Source organism: Lithobates pipiens, unplaced genomic scaffold, assembly GCF_037356315.1.
Source record: "Lithobates pipiens isolate NorthernLeopardFrog02 unplaced genomic scaffold, aLitPip1_a1.2 Scaffold_16, whole genome shotgun sequence".
NCBI lineage: Eukaryota > Metazoa > Chordata > Amphibia > Anura > Ranidae > Lithobates > Lithobates pipiens.
The window spans coordinates 42033288-42056464 of record NW_027507748.1 but is presented as its reverse complement, the minus strand read 5'-3'; the positions used below and the strand labels follow the sequence as shown (position 1 = coordinate 42056464).

General features: G+C 48.4%; 1 protein-coding gene across 1 annotated transcript in view; it reads left to right on the top strand.

Annotated features, from left to right (window-relative positions):
* The first annotated feature begins 3157 nt into the window (after window positions 1-3157).
* LOC143981733 (interferon-induced GTP-binding protein Mx2-like) overlaps window positions 3158-23177 on the top strand; it is an 87128-nt gene continuing 67108 nt past the window's right edge. Inside the window, exons 1-3 of the mRNA XM_077479783.1 lie at window positions 3158-3300; window positions 9379-9536; window positions 20342-20391. Coding sequence (XP_077335909.1) covers window positions 9422-9536; window positions 20342-20391 — 165 coding nt within the window. The 5' untranslated portion in view covers window positions 3158-3300; window positions 9379-9421. The remainder of the gene's footprint in view (window positions 3301-9378; window positions 9537-20341; window positions 20392-23177) is intronic.

The window sequence follows — 23177 nt, the reverse complement described above, 5'->3', positions numbered from 1 at the left end:
TATTAAATTTTTTCTTTTAAATGGATTTACACTATTGTGGCTCCTTATTTTCCTTTGTATGAGTTCAACATTCTGAGCTGGAGTGTACCGATGAGGATTTAACAACTAGTTGGGACATCTATATGAGGAGTCTGACTTGTTACTTCCCTGGACATTTTACATCTGTAATCTCGCCTTCTAAGTGTACAAGCTTGCATGATCCTTCGAATATATATTCGTTTGGATCCATATTATCCGGTAAGCCTTTATTTCTAAAGGTGACGGGATTATCACAGGGTGTCTGCATGCTAGCTTCATCTAGGGGTCTTAGAAGGAGCTGACCATGAGGCCGCTCTTCAGGGTTGTGCGGCGCCCGACAGCTCAGTAATAATAGAACAAAGAGGTGAGAAGTTTGAACCCAATTGCTGTCTGCCTCCCTGTTCAGGAGATTCAGATGGTCTTTCTACAAAGGAGTCTCCTCTTACCGCAGAGTCCCTTCTTACATCAGTCCCCTCTTCAATTAGAGTGCCCACTTACATCAGACTCCCTTACATCAAAGTCCCCCTTTTATTAGTTCCCCCTTAGATCAGAGTTGCCCCATAGATATAGATTCCCACTTTACATCAAAGACATTCCTTAGATTAGAATGTCCCTTAACATTGGAGTCCCCCAAAGATCAGGAATCCCCCTGTAGGTCAGAGTCCCTCCTTAGATCAGAAGACCCAATTAGATCAGAATCCCCCCTTTGGTCATAGTCCACTTTTGGATAAGAAATCCCACCTTAGATCACAAGTCCACCTTAAGATCAGTCCCCCCCCCCCCTTAGATTGAAGCCCCCCCTTAAATAAGGAGTCTTGCCTTAGATTGAAATCCAGAATGTGGAGTAATAGGGGATGCAGGGGTGCAGAGTGATGTGTAATGGAGCATGCAGAGTTTGATGTAATAGGAGATGCAGGTTGTGGAGAAATGGGGGATGTACAGAGTGCAGAATTTGGAATAATGGGGAATACAGAGGATACAGAGTTTGGAGCAATAGGGGATTTGGGGGTACAGAACATGGAGTAATGGGGGATTTAGGATGTTGAGTAATGGGGGATACAGGGGGTACAATGTGTGGAGTAATGGTGGATAGAGAGTGTGGAGTAATGGGGGATACAGGGGGTACAATTTGTGGAGTAATGGAGGATGCAGGGAGTGAAGTGATAGGGGATTGTGGAGTAAAGGGATGTGTACAGGGTACAGAATGCAGAATAATGGAAGCTATAGAGTATAGCGTAATGTGGGTGCAGAGGTACAATCAGGGTACAGATAGAGTAATGGGAGATTGCAGGTGATGCAGAGTTCTCAGTAATGGGGAATGCAGGGGGGTGCAGAGTGCAGAGTATTGAGGGTTGCAGGGGGTACAGAGGTACAATAAGGGTACAGATAGAGTGATGGGAGATGCAGATTGTGTGCTGGATAATGTGGAATGTGGGGAGAGCAGAGTAAGGTATAAGGGGGGTGTAGCGGCACAGAGTGCAGCGTAGTGGGGTGTGCAGGGGGTACAGATTGCAGGGTAGGGGGGTACAGAATGGGGGGTATAGGAAGTGCAGGGCAGTGGGGGAGGGGTGCAGAGAAGGGTGTAATGGTATGTAGTGGGGAGTAGAAAGTGTAGGGTAGTGGGGAGGGGTGCAGGGGGTACAGAGTGTAGGGTAGTAGGGAGTTCATCTAGAGGGGTGGGGGGCATAGGAAGTTCAGAGTGTGTAGTATTGAGGGTTTCAGGGGGTACAGAGGTGCAATGAGGGCACAGATAGAGTGATGGGAGATGCAGATTGTGTGCTGGGTAATGTGGAATGCGGGGAGAGCAGAGTAAGGTATAAGGGGGATGCAGGGGCACAGAGTGCAGGGTAGTGGGGGGTGCAGGGTGTACAGAGTTCAGGGTAGTGGGGGTATAGGAAGTGCAGGGCAGTGGGGGGGGGGGTGCAGAGAAGGGTGTAAGGGGTTGTAGTGGGGAGTGCAAAGTGTAGGGTAGTGGGGTGGGGTGCAGGGGGTACAGAGTATAGGGTAGTAGGGAGTTCAACTAGAGGGCTTGAGTGCAGAGTGGGGGGTATAGGAAATACAGAGTGCAGGGCAGTGAAGAGAGGGGGTACAGGGATACACAGTGTGGGGTAATGTGGAATTCAAGGGGTGCATAAAAGAGTGTAAAGGCGTATATAGGGAGTACAGAGTTCAGGGTAGTGGAGGATGCAGGGGGTACAGAGTGTAGCAAAGTGGGGAGTACAGAGTGAAGGGTAGTGGGGAGGGGTGCAGGGGGTACAGAGTTGAGGGTAGTAGGGGGTGCAGGGGGTACAGCTTGTAGGGTAGTGGGGGGTGCAGGATATACAGATTTAAGGGTAGTAATGGGTGCAGGGGGTACAAAATGTAGAGTAGTTGGGGTGCAGAGTTTAGGGTAGTAGTGGGGACAGAGTGTGGGGTAGCAGGGGATACAACAACATGTAGGGTAGTGGGGGGTTCAGGGGGTGCAGAGTGTAGGGTAGTGGCAGTTTCAGGGGATACAAAGTGTAGGGTAGGGTAGTGGGAGGTTCAGGGGATACAGAGTGTAGGGTATTAGGGGGTTCATGGGGTACAGAGTGTAGGGTAGTGGGGAATGCAGGGGATAGAAAGTGTAGGGTAGTAGGGGGTTCAGGGGATACAAAGTGTAGAGTAGTAGGGGATGCAGGGGTTACAGAGTGTAGGGTAATGGGAGGTGCAGGGGATACAAAGTGTAGGGTAGTAAGTGATGCAGGGGGTACAGAGTGTAGGGTAGTAGGGGGTTCAGGGGATACAAAGTGTAGAGTAGTAGGTGATGCAGGGGGTACAGAGTGTAGGGTAGTAGGGGGTTCAGGGGATACAAAGTGTAGAGTAGTAGGGGATGCAGGGGGTACAGAGTGTAGGGTAGTAGGTGATGCAGGGGGTACAGAGTGTAGGGTAGCCCCCTGTATTTTTCCAGCTGCATACTTGGCTGTGTGCCTGGAGTTGAGGTTCTGTATTTCCTGTGATTGGTATTTGCGGTCAGCATGCTGTGTTTGTCAATGGAAGGGTTACAAAGACGATCGGTGTGGTGATTGTGAAGCACAGTGGAGGGGGGGAGCGGTGTTGCTGATGCTGCTTTGGTCCAGCACACATTCAGTTTCATTTCTCGGGAAGGGATGAATTCTCCATCCTCTGCCATCTGAGGTTTCACTTTCCTTTATCTAGAATAGCAGATGGAGGGGGGGGGAGGAGGAAGCAAGGAACATAAATGAGCAGAACAGGTGAGAGATTCTTCATTCTGCACTGAGATCTGCGAGGTGACGGAGTGCGGTGAGTACGTCTCCCATTGAGATGACACATTATATTTAAAAAGCAGCCATACACCATACAACCTGATTGTACAATCTCCTATAGGATTTGCCATCAACCATGTAGTGCAGGGAACTGCCTGATTGGATACAATTTGTATGGATTGTTTTTCCTTATATTACTTTGTGCTCATACATTCTTCAATTTTATTATCCGATGGATAATGCATTTCAATCAAAACGGCAAACAATCGAATAGCCATAGCTTTCCTTCCAATTGATTTCAATCGGGATTGGTCAGCCAGGGCAGAAAATTATCAATTGTGTTGCTTTGACAGGCAGAACCGACGTGCTTTTTATGTGGATTCAATCGTATTTCACTCACCAGATAGATGAGATCGCATACTAGCAGCAGAGATGCGACCGCTTACTTGTGATCGTAGTTTTCAACTATTGATCAAAATCCACTTCCATGTTTGGATTTATATTTATCACATTGGGGATGGGGGGGGGGGGGGAGGTAGGACTATAGATTGATTATTCTTATCAAGAGAAATCAATTGGAATATAAATTGATCATTAATCAAAATGTACAATCAGATTGTATAGTGTATGGCCGGCTTAAGGCTGACTACCTAACCTGCAGTACAAATCAAATGAGTTTCCATAGTTCCCTGTAGGCACTGTTTGTAGATGTTACTGTGAGCTACACTGTGCACGAATGGGCGTGACCCTTGAGCTTGCCCACCCACAACCCGGAACGTCGGAGGGAAGAGGAGAACACCAGCTACCAGGGGGAGAGAGAGGGGTAAGGTAAGCAGGGGCGGCCTGTCCATCCATGCATCTGGCCCCTTGCAGGACACATGGGTTCCAATGGGCGGGGCTGTTTTTTGAAGCACCTGATTAGAGCCGGAGGCTATAACAGGCTTCAAAATAGGGTGGGCTCAGGGAATGCGAACCAAGCCCACTCAGGTGTGTTACAATACCGAATGAACATTTGCTATTGTAACACTGATACTCCTCTCGACCAATCAGGGAAGCGGTCACCTAATTAGCTGAAAGGGCAGGCAATCCTATTGGACTCCTATGCGGAGGGGTGGAGCCGTACGGCGGAAGTCGCTGTGATGGAGGAGAAGACACCGGAGCCGCTGCCCGCCACCTAGATGGGGCATAAATGCCTGGCCAGCTGGAACACAGCGAGATGGGGGGGGGGGGGGTGCAGCTGGCTGCTCGGGGGTTTGGAGTTGTTTTATAGCCCTGCTCAAAAGAAAAAACACCATGTTTGACCATTGTTACAGAATCACATTTGTGAGGTCAGGCACTGATGTGGATGAGAAGGCCTGGCTCGCAGTCTCTGCTCTAATTCCCAAAGGCGTTCTATCAGGTTGAGGTCAGGACTCTGTGCAGGACAGTCAAGTTCCTCCACCCCAAACTCGCTCATCCATGTCTTTATGAACCTTGCTTTGTACACTAGTCCATATCATTTGGTGGAAGGGGGATTATGGTGCGGGGTTGTTTTTCAGGGGTTGGGCTTGGCCCCTTAATCCCAGTGAAGGAAACTGTTGAGGCATCAGCATACCAAGACATTTTGGACAATGCCATGCTCCCAACTTTGTGGGAACAGTTTGGGGATGGCCCCTTCTTGTTCCAACATGACTGCGCACCAGTGCACAAAGCAAGGTCCATAAACACATGGATGAGTGAGTCTGGGGTGGAAGAACTTGACTGGCCTACACAGAGTCCTGACCTCAACCCAAAAGAACATCTTTGGGAGACTGCGATCCAGGCCTTTTCATCCAACATCAGTGCCTGACCTCACAAATGTGCTTCTGGAAGAATGGTCAAATCTTCCCATAGACACACTCCTAAACCTTGTGGACGGCCTTCCCAGAAGAGTTGAAGCTGGTATAGCTGCAGAGGGTCGGCCAACTCAATATTGAACCCTACGGACTAAGACTGGGATGTAATTAAAGTTCATGTGTGTAAAGACAGGTGTCCCAATACTTTTGGCAATATCGTGTACTTTTGTACCATGCAATGGCTTTACAGTGCATTTTAAAAAGTAGCGCTAGCACTACTTTTGGTGTGGTGCGATTTCAATATGAATGGGCTGAAACTGCACGCCGCACAGAACTGCATGTGAATCGCAGAGGAACGCATAGTTCTCAACTGTCCCTGATTTGGAGCAATGTCCCTCTGTCCCTCATCCCCCCTCATTTGTCCCTCATTTAGGTCTGATCTATATAGTTGTATATAAAATTTACTTTTTATCTTTCTAAAAATGTTTTCCACCCCTAAACCTTTCATCCGATTCCTAAATTGCCGCATTTGTACATTTTAACCACTTCAGCTCCGGACCAATAAACACCTTAAGGACCAGAGGTCTTTTTGCAATTTCGCACTGCGCTGCTTGAACTGGTAATTGCGCGGTCATGCAATATTGCACCCAAACGAAATTTGCGTCCTTTTCTTCCCACAAATAGAGCTTTCTTTTGATGGTATTTGATTGCCTCTGCGATTTTTTTTTTTTGCGATATAAATGGAAAAAGAGCGAAAATTTTGAAAAAAAAAGATATTTTCTTCTTTTTGTTATAAGAAAAATCGAATAAACTAAATTTTAGTCATACATTGAGGGCAAAATTTATTTAGCCACATGTCTTTAGTAAAAAAAATGTCAATAAGCGTATATTTTTTGGTTTGCGCAAAAGTTATAGCGTCTACAAACTAGAGTACATTTTCTGGAATTTACACAGCTTTTAATTTATGACTGCCGATCTCATTTCTTGAGGTGCTAAAATGGCAGGGCAGTACAAATCCCCCCCAAATGACCCCATTTTGGAAAGTAGACACCCCAAGGAAATTGCTGATGGGTATGTTGAGCCCATTGAATATTTATTTTTTTTGTCCTAAGGGATTGAATAATGACAAAAAAAAAAAAAAAAAGATTTTTTTACAAAAAGTTGTCACTAAATGATATATTGCTCACACATGCCATGGTTATATGTGGAATTGCACCCCAAAATATATTCCGCTACTTCTCCCGAGTATGGCGATACCACGTGTGTGGGACTTTTTGGGAGTCTAGTCGCGCAGGGCACCCCGAAAACCAATCACCACCTTCAGGATTTCTAAGGGTGCAAATTTTTGATTTAACTCCTCACTACCTATCACAGTTTCGAAGGCCATAAAATGCCAAAATAGCACAAAACCCCCCAAAATGACCCCATTTTGGAAAGTAGACACCCCAAGCTATTTACTGAGAGGCATGTTGAGTCCATGGAATATTTTATATTTTGCCACAAGTTGCGGGAATATTACAAACTTTTTTTTTTTTGCACCAAGTTGTCACTAAATGATATATTGCTCACACATGCTATGGGCATATGTGAAATGACACCCCAAAATACATTCTGCTGCTTCTCCCGAGTACGGGGATACCACATGTGTGGGACTTTTTGGGAGTCTAGTCGTGCACGGCACCCCGAAAACCAATCACCACCTTCAGGATTTCTAAGGGTGCAAATTTTTGATTTAACTCCTCACTACCTATCACAGTTTTGAAGGCCATAAAATGCCAAAATAGCACAAAACCCCCCCAAATGACCCCATTTTGGAAAGTAGACACCCCAAGCTATTTACTGAGAGGCATGTTGAGTCCATGGAATATTTTATATTTTGCCAAAAGTTGCGGGAATATTACAAACTTTTTTTTTTTTTGCACAAAGTTGTCACTAAATGATATATTGCTCACACATGCTATGTGCAGAAGTCAAATTACACCCCAAAATAAATTCTGCTGCTTCTCCCGAGTACGGGGATACCACATGTGGGGGACTTTTTGGGAGCCTAGCCACGTACGGGACCCCGAAAACCAAGCACTGCCTTCCGGATTTGAATATAAAATGCTATAAAAAACAAACTAACCAGAGTCACCCGTAACACTTATACGGTGATCAGTGGTGAAAGGGTTAACTAGGGGCAATCAGGGGGTTCAAATTTTTATTAGGTAGTATATGGGGGTCCCTGGCGCTATATAAAAACCTGACGGGGAACCTAAATAACTAACTGGCTAACCAGCGTCACCAGTGACACTTATACTGTGATCGCTGGTGAAAGGGGGTGAAAGGGTTAACTAGCAGCAATCAGGGGGTTAAAACCATTATTGGGTAGTATATCGGGGTACCTAGCGCTATAAAAACCTGGCGGTGAACCTAAAAAAATAACTAGCTACCTAGCGACACTAGCGACACTGATGCAGCGTTCAGAAAAATTATCGCTTAGTGACACTGGCAAAAGGGGGTGAAAGGGTTAACTAGCGGAAATCAGGGGGTTAAAACCATTATTGGGTAGTATATCGGGGTACCTAGCGCTATAAAAACCTGGCGGTGAACCTAAAAAAATAACTAGCTACCTAGCGACTGTAGCGACACTAATGCAGCGATCAGAAAAACGATCGCTTAGTGACACTGGCAAAAGGGGGTGAAAGGGTTAACTAGCGGCAATCAGGGGGTTAAAACCATTATTGGGTAGTATATCGGGGTACCTAGCGATATAAAAACCTGGCGGTGAACCTAAAAAAATAACTAGCTACCTAGCGACACATGCAGCGATCAGAAAAATGATCGCTTAGTGACACTGGCAAAAGGGGGTGAAAGGGTTAACTAGCGGCAATCAGGGGGTTAAAAACATTATTGGGTAGTATATCGGGGTACTTAGCGCTATAAAAACCTGGCGGTGAACCTAAAAAAATAACTAGCTACCTAGCGACTGTAGCGACACTAATGCAGCGATCAGAAAAACGATCGCTTAGTGACACTGGCAAAAGGGGGTGAAAGGGTTAACTAGCGGCAATCAGGGGGTTAAAAACATTATTGGGTAGTATATCGGGGTACCTAGCGCTATAAAAACTTGGCGGTGAACCTAAAAAAATAACTAGCTACCTAGCGACACTAGCGACACATGCAGCGATCAGAAAAATGATCGCTTAGTGACACTGGCAAAAGGGGGTGAAAGGGTTAACTCTAGGGGCAATCAGGGGGTTAAATCTTTATTGGGGGGTGATAGGGGGCTACCCTGGACCTAACACTAACTGTCCTGACAGTTTTTACTGTCACAACTGACACTGAATGCATTGATCAGTAAAGAAATGATCAATGCAATCAGTGACACTGTGACTGGGGGGGGAGGGGGGGCGGGGGGGGGATCGGGGGGCGATCGGGGGGGGATCGGGGGGGGTTTGTGTGCCTGTGTGTACCTACATGTCAGTGTAGTGTTGGTGCACACTTACTTTTACTGTTCTCCTCGTAGTCCGGTCAAAAAGACCGCCCCGAGGAGAATGACATCACTTCCTCCTTCCTGTGTAAACAATACACAGGGGAGGAAGCTTCTCATTGGCCAGGAGCGATCCAGAGGGGGTGGCCGAAAACCAACGGCCATCCCCTCATCACGGAGCACTCCTGGACCGAATCGGACCGCCGTAACCAGCGGGAGGGGGTCCGATCGGACCCCCCACCCGCTGGAAGGCAATCACGTAGATGTACGTGATTGTGCCTGCCTGTGCCATTGTGCTGACGTACAATGGCAATACGGCGGTCCTCAAGTGGTTAAAAGCCAATATAAAGGAATAGTAGTGGTAAAAAAAAAATAGTCCTTGTGGATTTAATGGACCTTTTTTTTTGGGGGGGTTAATTCTCCTTTAGGGGGTGTGGCAGGGGGCGTGTCCTATGCCAACATACGTTTGCTGGTAGGTGTCCCTCATTCCCATCTCAAAATGTTGGGAGGTATTGGGAACGCCCAGTGCATTCCCATGCGATGCGGATGCAGGCATGGTGTGACCCGACCCATAATGGGTAGACAGCTTGAGAAGAGACGGAGCAGTCAAGCACAACCACTGCAATAAAGGAAGCAGAACCTGCCAGTGTAATGATCAGCCATGGCCACCAGGAGTAGCATTGTTCACATCAAGCTTTTCTCCTTCACCCTCTGAGTATAATCGGGGTGTATAGAGAACTCTACTATACAGTGGATATAGATCCACTCCCATTGCTCAGAATGGTGAATGCAGAGACAATGATATGTCTTAAACCTTCCTTCCCTGCAGGTACCAGAATCCAGACATCTTATTTTGCCCCATACTCTGTGCCATGTCTAGTCAACCTCCATGCCCCCCTGTGGAGCAGGTCCTTGTGCCCCCCATGAAGGTGAAACTGCCATCTGTCGTTGGTGAAGTGAATCCAGTGAAGCTACACTTTAATGGAGGTAGGATTGTCAATCTACTAGTTAATAATAATAATAATTATGGATACCGTTGATAGGAGGGGGGGACCACCAATCCTCCTGTAGGGGGCCCAGCACACATTGGGGCCCGGACAGGGAGGGGGGATTGGTGCGGCGGCAGAACCAGGCCCTGTGCAGCTCTCTGCAGCAGCTGAAAGCCTGTCTCTACCCCTCCCACCAGCTTTCAGCTGCTACAGGGAGAGAAACACAAGGCGTTGTTCTGTAATTAGGGTCAGCATGTAAAGCGCCCGCTATTTATATCTAAATCTTATGGGCATTTATATGTAAATTAGGTCGGCAACCCGCTGCAATTCATATGCAAATCAGGGCCCCTCCTCTGCATGCCCCCCACCTAGAGGATGTAAACAGCCACTTCTATGCCCATCAAGCCTGCTACCAGATACTACACTTGCAGAGTGGGCTCAGCCCTGCAGAGGAGGTAAGTAGAGAGGAGGGGGGGTTTTGCTTGGGAAACTAAGAAGAACAGGTAGGGTGCAGAGATAGACACACTGAAGGGATCACAATGGGTACAAAGATATTGGGGGGGGGGGCGGGTTGTGTGCAAAGGTGAGCATAGGGAGCATGTAGAGGTAAACAGGTGGGGGGGGTTGAGGTGCAGAGGTTAGCAGAGGAGGTGTTTGAGGTGCAGAGTTGAATGAGAAGGGGGAGGGGTTGGAGTGCAGAGGAGGGTTTTGGAGGGCATGGGTTAGCAGAAGAGGGATTTGAGGGGGCAGGGGTTAGTAAAGGTGGAATTTGGGGGGCAGAGTTTAGTAGAGGGGGAATTTGGGGTGCAGAGGCTAGACGTGAAGGGGTTTGGGGGGGCAAAGGTTAGCAGAGGGGGGATTGGGGGGCAGGGGTTAGTAAAGGTGGAATTTGGGGGGCTGAGGTTAGCAGAGGGGGGATTTTGGGTGCAGAGGCTAGACATGAAGGGGTTTGGGGGGGCAAAGGTTAGCAGAGGGGGATTGGGGGGGCAGGGGTTAGTAAAGGTGGAATTTGGGGAGCAGAGAGGGGATTTGGGGTGCAGAGGCTAGACGTGAAGGGGTTTGGGGGGGCAAAGGTTAGCAGAGGGGGGATTGGGGGGCAGGGGTTAGTAAAGGTGGAATTTGGGGGGCAGAGGTTAGCAGAGGGGGGATTTGGGGTGTAGAGGCTAGACGTGAAGGGGTTTGGGGGGCAGAGGTTATCAGAGGGGAGATTTGAGGTGCAGAGGGTAGACATGAAGGGGTTTGGGGGCAAAGGTTAGCAGAGGGGGGATTGGGGGGGCAGGGGTTAGTAAAGTTGGAATTTGGGGGGCAGAGGTTAGCAGAGGGGGGATTTGGGGTGCAGAGGCTAGACATGAAGAGGTTTGGGGCAAAGGTTAGCAGAGGGGGGATTGGGGGGCAGGGGTTAGTGAAGGTGGAATTTGGGGGGCAGAAGTTATCAGAGGGGGGATTTGAGGTGCAGAGGCTAGACGTGAAGGGGTTTGGGGGGGCAAAGGTTAGCAGAGGGGGGATTAGGGGGCAGGGGTTAGTAAAGGTGGAATTTGGGGGGCAGAGGTTAGCAGAGGGGGATTTGGGGTGTAGAGGCTAGACGTGAAGGGGTTTGGGGGGCAGAGTTTAGCAGAGGGGGATTTGGGGTGCAGAGGCTAGACGTGAAGGGGTTTGGGGGGCAAAGGTTAGCAGAGGGGGGATTGGGGGGGAAGGGGTTAGTAAAGGTGGAATTTGGGGGGCAGAGGTTAGCAGAGGGGGGATTTGGGGTGCAGAGGCTAGACGTGAAGGGGTTTGAGGGGGCAAAGGTTAGTAGAGTGGGGATTGGGGGGACAGGGGTTAGTAAAGGTGGAATTTGGGGGGCAGAGGTTAGCAGAGGGGGGATTTGGGGTGCAGAGGCTAGACGTGAAGGGGTTTGGGGGAAGAGGTTAGTAAAGGTGGAATTTGGGGGGCAGAGGTTAGCAGAGGGGGGATTTGGGGTGTAGAGGCTAGACGTGAAGGGGTTTGGGGGGCAGAGGTTAGTAGAGAGGGGATTTTGGGTGCAGAGGCTAGACGTGAAGGGGTTTTGGGCGGCAAAGGTTAGCAGAGGGGGGATTGGGGGGCAGGGGTTAGTAAAGGTGGAATTTGGGGGACAGAGGTTAGCAGAGGGGGGATTTGGGGTGCAGAGGCTAGACATGAAGGGGTTTGGGGGGGCAAAGGTTAGCAGAGGGGGGCTTGGGGGGGCAGAGGTTAGTAAAGGTGTAATTTGGGGGGCAGAGGTTAGCAGAGGGGGGATTTGGGGTGCAGAGGCTAGACGTGAAGGGGTTTGAGGGGGCAAAGGTTAGCAGAGGGGGGATTGGGGGGGCAGGGGTTAGTAAAGGTGGAATTTGGGGGGCAGAGGTTAGCAGAGGGGGGGATTTGGGGTGTAGAGGCTAGACTTGAAGGGGTTTGCGGGGCAGAGGTTAGCAGAGGGGGGGATTTGGGGTGCAGAGGCTAGACGTGAATGGGTTTGGGGGGCAGAGGTTAGTAGAGAGGGGATTTTGGGTGCAGAGGCTAGACGTGAAGGGGTTTTGGGCGGCAAAGGTTAGCAGAGGGGGGATTGGGGAGGAAGGGGTTAGTAAAGGTGGAATTTGGGGGGCAGAGGTTAGCAGAGGGGGGATTTGGGGTGCAGAGGCTAGACGTGAAGGGGTTTGAGGGGGCAAAGGTTAGCAGAGGGGGGATTGGGGGGGCAGGGGTTAGTAAAGGTGGAATTTGGGGGGCAGAGGTTAGCAGAGGGGGGGATTTGGGGTGTAGAGGCTAGACTTGAAGGGGTTTGCGGGGCAGAGGTTAGCAGAGGGGGGATTTGGGGTGCAGAGGCTAGACATGAAGGGGTTTGGGGGGGCAAAGGTTAGCAGAGGGGGGCTTGGGGGGGCAGAGGTTAGTAAAGGTGTAATTTGGGGGGCAGAGGTTAGCAGAGGGGGGATTTGGGGTGCAGAGGCTAGACGTGAAGGGGTTTGAGGGGGCAAAGGTTAGCAGAGGGGGGATTGGGGGGGCAGGGGTTAGTAAAGGTGGAATTTGGGGTGCAGAGGCTAGACGTGAAGGGGTTTGAGGGGGCAAAGGTTAGCAGAGGGGGGATTGGGGGGGCAGGGGTTAGTAAAGGTGGAATTTGGGGGGCAGAGGTTAGCAGAGGGGGGGATTTGGGGTGTAGAGGCTAGACTTGAAGGGGTTTGTGGGGCAGAGGTTAGCAGAGGGGGGATTTGGGGTGCAGAGGCTAGACGTGAATGGGTTTGGGGGGCAGAGGTTAGTAGAGAGGGGATTTTGGGTGCAGAGGCTAGACGTGAAGGGGTTTTGGGCGGCAAAGGTTAGCAGATGGGGGATTGGGGGGCAGGGGTTAGTAAAGGTGGAATTTGGGGGACAGAGGTTAGCAGAGGGGGGATTTGGGGTGCAGAGGCTAGACATGAAGGGGTTTGGGGGGGCAAAGGTTAGCAGAGGGGGGCTTGGGGGGGCAGAGGTTAGTAAAGGTGTAATTTGGGGGGCAGAGGTTAGCAGAGGGGGGATTTGGGGTGCAGAGGCTAGACGTGAAGGGGTTTGAGGGGGCAAAGGTTAGCAGAGGGGGGATTGGGGGGGCAGGGGTTAGTAAAGGTGGAATTTGGGGGGCAGAGGTTAGCAGAGGGGGGGATTTGGGGTGTAGAGGCTAGACTTGAAGGGGTTTGCGGGGCAGAGGTTAGCAGAGGGGGGGATTTGGGGTGCAGAGGCTAGACGTGAATGGGTTTGGGGGGCAGAGGTTAGTAGAGAGGGGATTTTGGGTGCAGAGGCTAGACGTGAAGGGGTTTTGGGCGGCAAAGGTTAGCAGAGGGGGGATTGGGGAGGAAGGGGTTAGTAAAGGTGGAATTTGGGGGACAGAGGTTAGCAGAGGGGGGATTTGGGGTGCAGAGGCTAGACGTGAAGGGGTTTGAGGGGGCAAAGGTTAGCAGAGGGGGGATTGGGGGGGCAGGGGTTAGTAAAGGTGGAATTTGGGGGGCAGAGGTTAGCAGAGGGGGGGATTTGGGGTGTAGAGGCTAGACTTGAAGGGGTTTGCGGGGCAGAGGTTAGCAGAGGGGGGATTTGGGGTGCAGAGGCTGGACATGAAGGGGTTTGGGGGGGCAAAGGTTAGCAGAGGGGGGCTTGGGGGGGCAGAGGTTAGTAAAGGTGTAATTTGGGGGGCAGAGGTTAGCAGAGGGGGGATTTGGGGTGCAGAGGCTAGACGTGAAGGGGTTTGAGGGGGCAAAGGTTAGCAGAGGGGGGATTGGGGGGGCAGGGGTTAGTAAAGGTGGAATTCGGGGGGCAGAGGTTAGCAGAGGGGGGGATTTGGGGTGTAGAGGCTAGACTTGAAGGGGTTTGCGGGGCAGAGGTTAGCAGAGGGGGGGATTTGGGGTGCAGAGGCTAGACGTGAAGGGGTTTGGGGGGCAGAGGTTAGTAGAGAGGGGATTTTGGGTGCAGAGGCTAGACGTGAAGGGGTTTTGGGCGGCAAAGGTTAGCAGAGGGGGGATTGGGGGGGAAGGGGTTAGTAAAGGTGGAATTTGGGGGGCAGAGGTTAGCAGTGGGGGAATTTGGGGTGCAGAGGCTAGACGTGAAGGGGTTTGAGGGGGCAAAGGTTAGCAGAGGGGGGATTGGGGGGGCAGGGGTTAGTAAAGGTGGAATTTGGGGGGCAGAGGTTAGCAGAGGGGGGGATTTGGGGTGTAGAGGCTAGACTTGAAGGGGTTTGCGGGGCAGAGGTTAGCAGAGGGGGGATTTGGGGTGCAGAGGCTAGACATGAAGGGGTTTGGGGGGGCAAAGGTTAGCAGAGGGGGGCTTGGGGGGGCAGAGGTTAGTAAAGGTGTAATTTGGGGGGCAGAGGTTAGCAGAGGGGAGATTTGGGGTGCAGAGGCTAGACGTGAAGGGGTTGAGGGGGCAAAGGTTAGCAGAGGGGGGATTGGGGGGGCAGGGGATAGTAAAGGTGGAATTTGGGGGGCAGAGGTTAGCAGAGGGGGGATTTGGGGTGTAGAGGCTAGACTTGAAGGGGTTTGCGGGGCAGAGGTTAGCAGAGGGGGGGATTTGGGGTGCAGAGGCTAGACGTGAAGGGGTTTGGGGGGCAGAGGTAAGCAGACATAGGATTTGGGGAGCAAAGGTTAGTAGAGGAGCCTGTCCTGTCAGATAGGCTGTGCGGGGGCCCATTATTTATAACAGCAGCCCTGGATACAGCAATACTAAGCATTTGCGTGAGGATGGATTACAACCTGCAGACCACATTTCAGGGCTTGTTCACACCAGGTGCAGTGTGGCAACACATGCAAAATCACGTCTTTTCCTGTACTGCACAAAAATGCACATGGGTGTCGCTAATTCTTAATTACACTCGCATGCATTAAAAATGTATTCAATTAAATAAAAAATTTAAAATTAAAATATGCAATTGCATGTGTGGGAGTGTGTAAAAGAAGTTTGGCTGCACCTTCTAGTATCAGTCCTCAGACTGATGCGCCCCGGGGGCCGCGCACAATTCTAAAGGGTGCCTTGACTGAAATAAGGTTGATTAATTCACTTTATTACGCCACACGCTGATATACGTGCTAACTTTGAAGAGGGATATTGTTGTTAGCAGGTAGCTGCCATAACCCCGGTATCCTCTTCTTCGGCCGGCGGCAAGCTTTCCGATAATAGTGGTCTCTGTGGCAGATTCGCCGCAAGATCACTTTTATGGACGGTGGGAGAGGGCCCTCCGCCGCTTACCGGAGCCGTTGGCAGCGGTGGAGACGATCGGATGCTTCTCCTTTCTGGGTATGGAGACAAGTGAGAGGAAGATGACCCCCACCCGACTCCATACCATTGACGTCAAAACATCACATCCGCCCATAGCTTTTTAGAGAGCCTTTTTTTTTTTTAAATGATAATTTTTTTTTTTTATTTATTGCATTTTAGTGTAAATATGAGATCTGAGGTCTTTTTGACCCCCACATCTCATATTTAAGAGGTCCTGTCATGCTTTTTTTCTATTACAAGGGATGTTTACATCTCTTGTAATAGGAATAAAAGCGACACGATATTTGATTGTTTTTTAAAGAACAGTGTAAAAATAAAAGGTAAACTATTTTAAACGTGCCCCGTCCCGCTGAGCTCGCTCCTCTGTAACTTAAAACCTGCAACCTGTAGAATTTTTTAAACGTCTCCTATGGAGATTTTTAAGGGTAAAAGTTTGTCGCCATTCCACGAGCGGGCGCAATTTTGAAGCGTGACACGTTGGGTATCAATTTACTCGGCGTAACATCATCTTTCACAGTATAAAAAAAATAATTGGGCTAATTTTACTGTTGTCTTATTTTTTAATTCAAAAAAGTGTATTTTTTCACAAAAAAGTGCTCTTATAAGACCGCTGCGCAAATACGGTGTGACAGAAAGTATTGCAATGACCACCATTTTATTCTCTAGGGTGTTAGAAAAAAAAAATTATAATGTTTAGGGGCTCTAAGTAATTTTCTAGCAAAAAAAAAAATATGTTTTTAGCTTGTAAACAACAAATCTCAGAAAGAGGCCCGGTCCTTAAGTGGTTAATAAAAGGTCTGCTGTGGCCATTTAAACCCATGTCACCCAGTGTGGGGTCTTTATTTAGAATGGTTGACGAATCGTAAGGCCCGTACACACGATCTGACTTTTTGACAACAAACATGCAAATTACCTGTTTTAAGACAACATCCGATGGCGTGTACGCTCCATCGGACAAACTTTTTCACTTTTCATCTGACTTTTGTTGGCTGTGCGAACGGACACATTTTTTCGACAACATAAGTCCGATGGAGCAAAGTCCGATCGTGTGTACAGAAAACCATCGGACTACAAACACATATGCTCAGAACCAAAGCAAAAGATCAAACAACAATACAGAAGTTGACCAAAGGTGGCGGTAAAGAGCAGAAAAAAACACGTGATTTGGTGAAAGTTGTGTATGCTTAACAAGTTCACGGCCAACGCCCTTTGTACAGAAATCCACGGGAAAGTTTGTAGAAACTCCGATCACGTGTAAGAGGCTTTAAAGTCATGTTGGGACATCAAGATAGAGATCTGTATTGTGCCCATAGACCTGTTTTTCAGGAAAGATTGGTTTATTTTTACCCAATGTCCTCAGAACACTTCAGGTAGAATGATGGCCAAAGAATGAGGAACTACGAGCTCTTGAGTCTAAACATTCCACAGATCACTCCACTTGAATGTATAGCAGGTGAAGTGGATGGGGGTGGAGGGGGGAGTGAAGTTCCAAAGCCCTATTTCTGTATAGTTGAGTGCAGGATGTTTTTTTAACCATTTCAGCTCCGGAAGATTTTACCCCATCATGATCAGGCCATTTTTGCTATTTAGCACTATGCTATTTTAACCACTTTAATACCGGGCCTATTCTGGCACTCCTCTCCTACACGTAAAAATCATAATTTGTTTGCTAGAAAATTACTCAGAACCCCCAAACATTATATATATATATTTTTTTTAGCAGACACCCTAGGGAATAAAATGGCGGTCATTGCAACTTTTTATCTCGCACAGTATTTGCACAACAAGTTTTCAAACGCATTTTTTTTGGAAAAAAAAAACGTTTCATGATTTAAAAAATAACAAAACAGTAATGTTAGCCCAATTTTTTATAGAATCTGAAAGATGATGTTATGCCGAGTAAATAGATACCTAACATGTCACACTTTAAAATTGCGCACACTCATGGAATGACGCCAAACTTCAGTACTTAAAAATCTCCATAGGCGACACTTTACAATTTTTTACAGGTTACACATTGAGAGTTACAGAGGAGGTCTAGAGCTAGAATTGTTGCTTGCGCTCTAATGCACGTGGCGATACCTCACATGTGTAGTTTGAATGGCGTTTACATATGTGGGCGGGACTAACGTGTGCGTTCGCTTCTGAGCGCAAGCTACTGGGGACAGGGGCATTTTAAAAAACAAATTTTTTTATGTTATTTTTTATTTTACTTAATTTTTTTTATTTTTACTTTATTTTTCCAACTTTTTTTTTTTTTTTGATCACTTTTATTCCTATTACAAGGAATGTAAACATCCCTTGTAATAGGAATCATTCATGACAGGTCCTCTTTATGGAGAGATGTGGGGTCAATAAGACAACACATCTCTCCTCCAGGCTGGAAAGCATAAGATCGTGAAAAAAATTTCACCGATCCCACGCTGACACGCGTCTGATCGCGGCTTTGTTTACTTACGGGAACCCAAGTGGTTAAATGGGTGCCGAACAATGTGTAATGGGTGCTGGATTTTACCACAAATCACTTTGTTTCTTATCCCTGCTTTGCATAGAAAAGAAACAGAGAGATGGTTCCCTCTGTACAGAGCCCTGCGTTCATTGTCAAAAGGTTGAGCACCTCTGACGTAAATCAACTGAACTACACAGCAGGTGATTCCTTTTGTACCAGGCCCTATTAGCTCAAAAGGGGGGCACGGTCACCTTTACAATTCTTTTCTGCAAGATAAACAGGGCTTTCTAAAAAATGCGTGGGGGTCCCCCGAAATTCCATACCAGGCCCTTCAGGTCTGGTATGGATATTAAGGGTAACCCCGTGCCAAAAAAAAAATGGCGTGGGGGTCCCCCTCAAAATCCATACCAGACCCTTATCCGAGCACGCAACCTGGCAGGCCGCAGGAAAAGAGCGGGGGACGAGAGAGCGCCCCCCCCTGAACTATACCAGGCCACATGCCCTCAACATTGGGAAGGTGCTTTGGCGGGGACCGCGACTTGAGGCGACTTACAACGCGACTTTAAGTCGCCCCCAGGCCAGGTGACTTTAATTTTAAAAAAAACGGCATGGTTTCCCCTCCAAGAGCATACCAGGCCCTTCAGGTCTGGTATGGATATTAAGGGGAACCCTGCGCCAAAAAAAAATGGCGTGAGGGTCCCCCTCAAAATCCATACCAGACCCTTCAGGTCTGGCATGGATTTTAAGGGGAACCCCGCGCCCAAAAAAATGGCGTGGGGGTCCCCCTCAAAATCTATACCCTGACCCTTATCCTAACACACAACCTGGCAGACCGCAAGAAAAGAGGGGGGGGACGAGAGCGTGCCCCCCTCCTTAACCATACCTGGCCACATGCCCTCAACATTGGGAGGATGCTTAGGGGTCCCCCCCAAAGCACCTTGTCCCCATGTTGATGAGGACAAGGGCCTCATCCCCACAACACTGGCCGGTGGTTGTGGTGGTCTGCGGGCGGGGGGCTTATCGTAATCTGGAAGCCCCCTTTAACAAGGGGAACCCCAGATCCGGCCCTGTGTGAAATGGTAAGGAGGTACAAAAGTACCCCTACCATTTCACCAAAAAAGTGACAAAAGTGTTAAAAATGACAAGAGACAGTTTTTGACAATTCCTTTATTAAAGTCTTCTTTCTTCTTTCTTCTGGTCTTCTTCCTTCTTCCTTTCTTCATCCTTCGGTTTCTTCCTCCATCTTCTTCTTCCTCCGATCTTCTTCTTCTTGCTCCGGTGTTCTCATCCGGCATCTTCCTCCACGGCGTCTCTTCTTTGTTCTCGGACCGCTCTGCGCAATGGGAGGCTCCCGCTGTGTGACACTTCTCTTCTTCTGACAGGTCTTATATAACGGAACCGTGCGTCAGAGGGGGCGGGGTCACCGGGTGGCCCCACCCTCCGTTATATAAAAACTGTCAATAGAAGAGAAGCGTCACACAGTGGGAGCCTCCCATTGCTCAGAGCGGCCCGAGAATGAAGAAGAGACGCTGTGGAGGAGGATGCCGGACCAGAACCATGAAGCAAGAATAAGAGGATCGGAGGAAGAAGAAGATGGAGGAAGAAGAAGATGGAGGAAGAAACCAAAGGATGAAGAAAGGAAGAAGGAAGAAGACCAGAAGAAAGAAGATGAAAGAAGACTTTAATAAAGGAATTGTCAAAAACTGTCTTTTGTCATTTTTAACACTTTTGTCACTTTTTTGGTGAAATGGTAAGGTACCCCCTTACCATTTCACACAGGGGGGGAGGCCGGGATCTGGGGGTCCCCTTGCTAAAGGGGGCTTCCAGATTCCGATAAGCCCCCCCACCTGCAGACCCCCACAACCACAGGCCAGGCTTGTGGGGATGAGGCCCTTGTCCTCATCAACATGGGGACAAGGTGTTTTTGGGGGGACCCCAAAGCATTCTCCCAATGTTGAGGGCATGTGGCCGGTATGGTTCAGAAGGGGGCGGCGCTCTCTTGTCCCCCCAACTCTTTTCTTTCAGCCTGCCAGGTTGCGTGCTCGGATAAGAGTCAGGGTATGGATTTTGAGGGGGACCCCAATGCCATTTTAAAAACAAATTTGGCGCGGGGTTCCCCTTAAAATCCATGCCAGACCTAAAGGGTCTGGTATGGATTTTGAGGGGGACCCTCACGCCATTTTTTTTGGTGCAGGGTTCCCCTTAATATCCATACCAGACCTGAAGGGCCTGGTATGCTCTTGGAGGGGAAATCATGCCTTTTTTTTTTTTATTAAAGTTGCCTGGCCTGGGGGCGACTTAAAGTCGAGTTGTAAGTCGCCCCAAGTCGCGCCGTGATTCACACTCAAGTTGTGTCCAAGTTGCCTCCCAAAGTCGCGCTGGAAGTCGTGTTGCCCCTGTGTGAATGGACTGTTAATGATACGGCGTGCGCTATTATCAATTGCACCGGCATATTATGTGTTGCGCTTATGCGTACACCGGTTCATACGCTCACTTGATAATTTATCTGGCGCACAAATGGAGGTATAAACCGGCGCAGCGCATTCATCTTAGTAAATCAGCCCCAAAGTGTATGCAAATGTATTTTGTAACTGAGTACTATTAATGTTGAGATTTTTTTTAAACATCTTCAATTTCAGGAGTTATCGCAACAGAAGATGTAGAAGGAGCAGGCACAGCAGCTGAAGTGGTATGTAGACGTTTAGTTCTGTATGTTGTTCTTCTTTTCAATAAATTCTTTTATTGTGTTCCGCAAAGTAGAAAATACAAATTGTGGGGTGAAGTGTAAAAAGGAAAAAACAAATCTAGGCCAAATGTATAGAAAGGACATGTTCCCATCTTTTCGAGATGGGAAAGAGGAACACCTATTAGCAAAAATACGTAGGCATAGAACACACCCCCGTGCTACGCCCCCCTAATGGAGAATTATAAAAAAAAAAGATTATTTAAGCACTTCAGCTCCGGAAGGTTTACACCCCCCCCCCCTTTCATGACCAGACCATTTTTTGCGATACGGCACTGCGTTACTTAAACTGACAATTGCCCGGTCGTGCGGCGCTGTATCCAAATAAAATTGATGTCTTTTTTTCCCCACAAATAGAGCTTTCTTTTGGTGCTATTTGATCACTTTTTTTTTTTTTAAAGTGGTTCTGCACCTTAAAAAAAAATATTTAAAGCCAGCAGCTACAAATATTGCAGCTGCTGACTTTTAATAAATGGACACTTACCTGTCCCAGGGTCCAGCGATGTTGGCGGCAGATGACGAGTGATCGCTCGTCTTTCTGCTGCCTCCGCCACCATCCTCTGTCAGGGAATCGGGAAGTGAAGCGTTGCGGCTTCACTGCCCGGTTCCCTACTGCGCATGTGCGAGTCGGGGGGTGGGGCATCTGCGGCGGTCTGCGGTGGTCTGTCTCAGAAGTGGGTGCAGATACCTGGATTATCCAGGTAACTGTACCCCCCTCCCCCCTAAAAGGTGCCTATTGTGGCACCGGAGGTGGGGAGGGATCAGATGAGCGGAACTTCCCCTTTAGGGTGGAGAACCGCTTTAACAGAAAAAGACTGACAATTTTGAGAAAAAAAAAACAATATTTTTTACTTTCTGCTATAAAACACATCCAATAAACAAATATGTATTCTGCTACGTGTTTTTGTTAAAAATAAAATCCCAATAAGCGTCTATTAATTGTTTTGCGCACAAGTTATAGTGTCTACAAACTATGGGATATATTTTTGGATTTTTAAAAAATTTTTTTTACTAATAATGGTGGCGATCAGTAACTTATAGCGGGACTGCAACATTGCGGCGGACAAATTGGACACTAAGGCCGCGTACACACGGGCGGACTGTTCGCCCAACTTTGTCCGCTGAACAGTGTTTCAGCGGACAATCCGCTCGTGTGTGGGCTTCAGCGGACTGTTTCAGCGGACAGTCTGACGAACAAAGTTTTTCGGAATTTCCGTAAGACAGTCCGCTGAAACTTGGTTTTGTCCGTCCAAACTTGGTTTCAGCGGACAGTCCGCTCGTGTGTAGGCAAGTTGGACGGACTAAGTATCGCGCATACTCAGAAAGGATTTACACGGCCGAAGGTTGCATTGCAGTGTATAGGACGTTGTTTTCCTAGTCCCGTCGTACGTGCTGTAGACGTCATCGCGCACGGTTTCAGCGGACTGTCTGCTCATCGTGTGTGGTCAAGTCCGTTCATGCAAATGAGCGGACTGTTTGTCGGATTGTTTGACGAACAAAGTTGGGCGAACAGTCCGCCCGTGTGTACGCGGCCTAAGTGACACTTTTGAAACTTTAATACAGTAATCAGTGCTAAATAATATGCACGGTCACTGTACAATATTCCCTATGCACGCGTTCGTGGAAATGGCTATAATAATGCTGGGTGCTGAAATGATGACATGCTAGAAACCACTGACAATTCCTTAGGAGGGTCCAAAGCTTTATTTACATGGTCACACAATACACATATGGCAATTTTTCGGAACCATGCAGGGGCCCTACGTTGGCGTATTTGTACCGTATGACCATGTAAATAAAGCTTTGGACCCTCCTAAGGAATCCTTGGTGTGCTGATGAAATTGCTCTTATCAGATTGTCACTGTACTAATGACACTGGCAGGGAAGGGGTTAACATCAGGGGTGATCAAAAGGCCAAATGTGTGCCTAGGGAGTGCTTACTAACTGTGTGGGGGAGGTGCTTGTACTGTGGGACGGCAGAGATCTGTGTTCCTGCTTAGCAGGAAGACAGGATCACAGCCTTCCCTTCTAAAAGAACAACAATCTGCCTTTGCCTTTTTTAAATAGGCAGATCGCCATTCTGCCTGTCTCCTGAACGATTGGCGGGTCCCAGCGGATATCGCGTCTTCTGCACCCACTGATTGGCTCCCACTGTGTCCAATCACAGTGGGAGCAGGTCGTCGGCGGCACGCATGCGTGTCCCAGACCCAGAGGTGCAGAATCACGTACAGGTATGTGATTCAGCCCATCGCGCCCGCTGGGAGGTCAGCAGCTTGTTAAACCCGCAAGTGCTTTTTTTTTCTAACCTCTACTATTCCTTTATATCGGCTTTTGCGATTTACAAATGCAGCAATTTAGAAATTGGATGAAAGGTTTAGGACTGGAAAACACTTTTTGAAAGACAAAAAGTGAATTTTATATCCAATTATATAGATCAGTCCAAAATGAGGGACAAATGAGGAGGAAAGAGGGACAGAGGAACTTTGTTTGAAATCAGGGACAGTCCCTCGAAATCAGAGACAGTTGGAAGCTATGGAAGGGTGTCCGTACTAGGGCGATACTGTGTAACATGCACACCCTTGCGTACAACTGTACAACCCAACCTTAAGGCCCCATTCACACCTGAACGTAGCGTTTTCAGGCAGAAAATTTAGCGATTTTGCCGCGATTTTGTCCAGGGCAAAAGGTCACTAATGTAAAAAGAAGAAAAACACCCAAATCTGCCCTTTTTG